The sequence below is a fragment of the Arachis ipaensis genome, chromosome B01 (genome assembly GCF_000816755.2).
Source record: "Arachis ipaensis cultivar K30076 chromosome B01, Araip1.1, whole genome shotgun sequence".
In the NCBI taxonomy this organism is placed as follows: domain Eukaryota; kingdom Viridiplantae; phylum Streptophyta; class Magnoliopsida; order Fabales; family Fabaceae; genus Arachis; species Arachis ipaensis.
The window spans coordinates 134,674,263-134,680,374 of NC_029785.2; the positions used below are offsets into that span (position 1 = coordinate 134,674,263).

General features: G+C 37.3%; 1 protein-coding gene across 1 annotated transcript; it reads right to left on the reverse strand.

Moving 5' to 3' along the window:
- On the reverse strand, positions 481–4,297 carry LOC107620314 (ATPase 8, plasma membrane-type). The gene is made up of 10 exons (XM_016322495.2): positions 4,244–4,297; positions 3,910–4,128; positions 3,372–3,824; positions 2,963–3,289; positions 2,748–2,867; positions 2,533–2,655; positions 2,339–2,443; positions 1,426–2,250; positions 1,163–1,336; positions 481–1,071 (listed from the first exon to the last, which is right to left on the reverse strand). Exons 1-10 carry the CDS (start codon positions 4,295–4,297, stop codon positions 625–627), a joined length of 2,847 nt encoding a protein of 948 aa, XP_016177981.1. The 3' UTR covers positions 481–624.

Here is a 6,112-nt window from a genome sequence, read left to right on the forward strand (position 1 = left end):
AATTTTAAATTCTCAAAAAAGTAAAAATTTATAAAATTGAAAAAATTAGTTAATGTTATTAAAAGAATTGGTTTCATATATACTTTCTCTAATGATAATTACTTAGGCATGATATTTTTACTTTTCCTGATACTTTTATTTATATCATACAAAATTATTTCGTACAAAAAATTTAATATTCAATTATAGTGTACTTATACGGTCAAATATTCTCTCTGATCAAATTAACTTCTTATTAAAATTTAGTGGATTTAGCTTAGTTCTAATTTAGTACGGATAAACCACAAGTTAAACCGGTTTACGGTACTTCATTAGATTTCTTTATCTACAATTCTACATTGAATTGCTGGTTTTGTTATTTTAAATGTAAAAAAAAAAAAAATTCAAAAGATTTACTGGAGAGCTAGTTAAGATTGCAAGAAAATTACGAGTCCGTGATTGAAATTCTAAATTAAAGCAAAATATTTGAACGAAGCTTTATAAGAATGAATAAATCTCGTAATTTTATTGATAATACAAGTAATTATCCAAAAAAAAGGTTAATACATGGAGTTCATAGAGGTTGTGACCCCCATCCCTATCAAGAGTTACTGTCGAATTTCTCAAGTAAGCTACTCAATACATTTAAAGCGTGTAGTGTTGTTGGATGGTATCAATGTCAAGACCCTTCAACTTGACGACGGATTCAACATGGCCCTTGAGAGTGTGGAGTTCTCTTAGCCTTGCAGCCTCAGCACGTCTTCTGGCCTGCTCAGCGATTTCAGAGATCTCAGTGGACAATGCGGGTTGGGTCTCAGGAACCTGGAGTCCGTGCAATGTGCGCTGAGCCACAGCCCATTGAGCTTCCCTCTCGCTTTTGCCGTAATCCTTCTTTGTTGTGAATGCGGTCTTCTTGTCAATCATGTTGTCCCATGCCCTTCCTGACAGCCCCAACCTGATCAAGAACTTTAGGATATCAAGAGGGATGTATGTCACAATGCTGAAGATCCAGATTGCTCCTGCCCATCTCCACCCGATTCCGTTGATTCTAGCGAAGTCCCAGTGTGCGTATACAGCAACCACAGTAGCCACCTGTACAGTTAGTTAGTTTAGTTAGTTAGTTAGACTATTTCTTCGGATCGGATTGGATTGGATTAGAGTTGGAAGGTCACAAGAAACTAACCAGTTGTGCTGCTAGGAAGGCGACAACAAGCAACAATCCAGGGCGTTCAATGTAGGACCAGCCCCTTGACCTTGTCACGAAGATGAGCGCTTGACTGATGATACTCACTTGAAGGTATAGAGCTGAGGTGAGTTGCTCCTCACTATCATAAATTGCCTCCACGTGGAAGGTATTCTGAAAAAGATATAATTATTCATGTTGTCTCTTCTTATCAGTTTAAGCTACGACTCAAAAAAAAAAAAGGTTTAGAGTTGGAGTCTTACGGTGAAGAAGTCGGTGTCATGGACCAAGTAGAAGAACAAGGCAGTGGTGACAGCCATGTATAAACCAAGGACGATGCCGGTGGCGAAGATTTCCTTGAGCTTCCATGAGTCAGGGAGAGGAGATGGCTTGACCCTGTCCTTGGAGATGGTCATGATGGTTCCATCGTTCAAGATGGCAATGACGAGCACCATGAAAGGTGAGAAGTCGAACTTCCAGATGAGTGCCACAAGCATGAATCCAAAAACAATACGGATGGTAATGGAGACAGCATAGATGGTGTAGTTCTTCATCCTCTGGAAGATAGCCCTGCTTGTAAGCACAGCACTCACAATCACGCTCAATCCAGGCTCAGTCAACACAATATCTGAGGCACTTCTTGCTGCATCAGTTGCATCTGCCACTGCGATACCGATATCTGCCTTCTTCAATGCCGGTGCATCGTTCACACCATCTCCGGTCATTCCCACTATGTGTTTCTTATCCTGCAGCCTCTTCACAATCTCGTATTTGTGCTCTGGGAACACTCCGGCGAATCCATCAGCCTTCTCAATCAGTTCATCAATTGGAATGGCTGCAATGGCAGGGTCTTTGCTAGCACCAAGGAGTGAGGATGAAGGGTACATGTTGGTTCCCATTCCGAGCCTACGACCGGTTTCTTTTCCGATTGCCAGTTGGTCACCGGTGATCATCTTAACATTCACACCGAGTTCAAGAGCACGACGGATAGTCTCTGCACTATCATGCCTTGGAGGGTCGAAAAGTGGCAACAAGCCCAAGAACTCCCATGCTTCTCCTTCGCTTTCCTTGCTCTTTGCTGAAACAGTCTGTTAAAATCAATGTAAACAGAAATTAAATTCTTCATCCTCTTCTTTTTCATGTTCATGGATTAGTTTAGTTAGACTCTTTATTCACCTGGCGTGCAACGCCCAATGCACGCAGACCGCGGTTGGCAAAGTCATCAATGATCTTATGGGCCTTCTTCAAAGTCTCTCCCTTGAGTTTGCACAGTTCAATAATCTGATACATCAAATTAGTACTCAAATATCAAAACTCATGCTCATGTTATATTATAAATTTCTAAAGAATAGTATATATTTCGATGTTACTTGCTCAGGAGCACCCTTGCTGCTTCTGTGCCAGTCTCCATTGCTATCAATGTAGGTAATGGCTGTGCGCTTCTCCACAGGATTGAAGGGCAAGAAATGCACCTCGGTGATTCCTGCTCTTGCCTGAGATTTCACAATAATAATAATAATAATAAGGTATTAAGGTTAATTAGTTACCACAAAACTTAGTCCTCAATTCTGAAAAATCTAAGTACCTCCTTGGGATCACTCAACATTCCAACAATTGAAGCATCAATGGCATCCTGGTTTTCAACCCTGGAAGCCCTGGCAGCAAACAAGACAAGGGTTTGCTTGTCGACCTTAGGGGGGAAGACCTGCATTCACAAATCACAATCACCCTTTGATTAAAAATAAAGAAGCTTATATTATATATAAGGCTGAACTGTATGAGCATGAACAGAGGAAGTACCTCAATCAAGTCCTTGTCAACGGTAAGCTTGTTAAGGGTGAGAGTTCCGGTCTTGTCACTGCAGAGAACATCCATACCAGCCATTTCTTCAATGGCAGTCATCCTCTTGGTGATGGCTCCTTGCTCGGAAAGGCGGTGAGAGCCAATAGCCATGGTGACAGACAAGACAGTTGGCATGGCAATTGGAATACCACCAATGAGAAGAACCAACAAGTTATCAATACCATCTCTGTATGCCCTCTGTTGGATGGGATACACCACAATGATCTCAATCAGCATTCCCACAGCAATTGAGCAGATGCAGAAGTTACCAATGGCAGTCAACACCTAACACAAGCCAACAACAAGGATTAATACAAAGTTGTGATGCCGTTAGAGAAAAGTAATGGAAGTTTGTTTTGTTTTGTACCTGTTGGAAGTGACCAACATTGTTGGTGCTGTCTACAAGATGAGCAGCCTTGCCAAAGAAGGTGTGGACACCGGTGGCAATGACAACAGCCTCGATCTCACCTTGTTTGCATGTGGAGCCAGAGAAGACCTCATCACCGGGGTTCTTGGTGACCGGCAATGACTCGCCGGTGAGGGCAGCTTGGTCAATCTTGAGAGGATCACCTTCCAAAAGACGAGCATCTGCAGGAACGATATCTCCCAACTTGATGCTGATCAAATCTCCAGGCACCAAGATTGATGCTTCTTCCTCACTCCATTTTCCATCTCTCAACACCTTGGTTTTGGGTGCAAGACCGGCCATCAAAGCAGCTGCGGCATTGCCGGCACTGTTTTCCTCAATGAAACTAATCGTTGAGTTGATCAAAAGCAACACCACAATACCAACGAAATCTTGCCAATCCGGTGGCTTGCCCTGATTTATATACAATGTTAGAACGAAACAACAACAATAACAAAGCCTTATAGTTTTATGAACAACACAAGAATTCTGTAATTACCCCGCCATTGGCCAATGCAATGGCCATGACAGCAGCAGCCTCCATGACCCATGACAATGGATTCCACATGAAACCCAAGAATTTAAGCAGCTTGCTATCCTTTTTCTCTTCTAGTTTGTTGTAACCGAAGATTTGTAGCCTCTTCTCTCCTTCAGCTGATGTCAAACCCTCTCGGCTACATTTCAGTTGCACGAACACTTCCTCAATGGGAATGTTCTCCTGCAAATTAATATACATGTACACATAACATGTCATTGCCAAGTTCAAAGAAAAATTCAATAAGTACATATAAATATAAATATAAATATAAATTAATATTGTAATAGTAACTTACGAGATCCACATTCTCATTCTTAAGATCCTCGAAGGAGATGTCACCGGAAGCCATGATGAGAAAAATGGAAACTGTGTCACCTGCAAGTTTTGTTTATGATCTTGTTTCTACCCAACCTCTGGCCCGGAAGGCCTTGGAAGGGTAGAAAAACAGAGGAGAAAACGAAGCCAATGCCAATAACTTTTGATAAAGAAGGTGACGAGTTATTCAGGTGTGATTTGATGCTTTTATAGTGGGAGTTTGGAGTTGTGATAGGGAATGAATGCATGGTTGTGATTTACAGTTCTATTATCGTCAACCTTTGACTTTCACTTTTTTTTGCATGGTTTTGTGGTCCTCCATATATATCGCGGGAACCATTCTTCTTATTCCTTGCAAAACAATGCATTTGACTCTCCCCAAATAATTTTTTTTTACAAGCTGCTTAGTTACCACATACATTTCTTTGCTCTGACACGTGATGAATTTGTGGTGATTCCACTTTGCAAATAATTATGACCGATACCACCTACATTGGCTGCATTCTTCTTAGATAATATTAGGAGGAAGTATAAGGAGTCTATACTGTACAATGTATATAATGAGGTTAATTTTAAATTAAAATTAAAGTATTGGATGTTTATTTAAAGCGATTTAGTAGGATATTATATGTTTATTATCCTTGGTATCTGGATGGTTATTTCGGATAGTATGTGTGTATTGTATTTAATAAATTAGTAGTATTTTATCCTGAATATTCAAACATGTACAATAACAAATGGTTACTTTTTTTTATTGAGCCAAAGAATTAACCCATTGTATATATTATATACTTATTACATTAATTCTATAGTGGGATTCTAATATTATATATGGAAAATATAACATGATAATGCAAATATTCGTTGTTTATTTATAGGTTAAAACAGACGAATATTATTGTTTTGTTTGAAAAGTCGGAATAATTATACTTTTTTTCAAGATGGAGCTTATTAATGTTACTTGTACACTAAAATAAATTATCAAAATCAATCATTAATGTATTTATATATAAATATATCTTTAATTTTAATTTATTTTTAATATATATTTATATTTTAGTATGTATTTTATATTTATGATTGATTTTGATAATTGATTTTAGTATACACGTAACATAATTATATTTGATAAACGGTTTTATTAGGAAATCGGCTTTTATTTAACGAATAATCATTAATTGATTAAGTAGCAGATGAGTAAAAAAATTATTGACTAAAAAAAATGATTCTCAACTTTTCTTTTTCTTTTATAAATACAATGAAGAGGTCAATTTTGATATACTGACAATATAAAATGTTTTACACAGTCGTGTAATTACAATCGTTCTTTTAGATAATTATTCACGCGATCAATATAAAAAATAATTATTTTTGTTAATGTGGTGTTATGTGATTAAATGCACGCATAAAACCGATTTACATTGACAGAACATCAAAATTAAATTCAAAATAGGTAATGGGTTTAATGATTTGAACAAATATTTCAATACAAATAAGAAACTAATGGTTCTAACTTCTAATCCTCTTTATCGAATTCGAATGTGTAATTGTGTATAGATATATCTATACAACGTACAAGGAGAATACCTAAAATCAGTGTTCAAATTTTTTTAACATCATTATTGCCTATGATGCACGGACACTGATACGGACGCGGGACACGATATGATATGTGACACGTCGATATGCGAATTTTAAAATTTTATAAGACACGGGACATACATACATACAAAATATAAAGTATTTTTTAGATAAATTGTAATGGTATTTTGATATTTTATTGATATTAAAATATATATTTTATTTTTTTAATTATTTTTAATGTCTTATTTTAATTATATCAAGTATT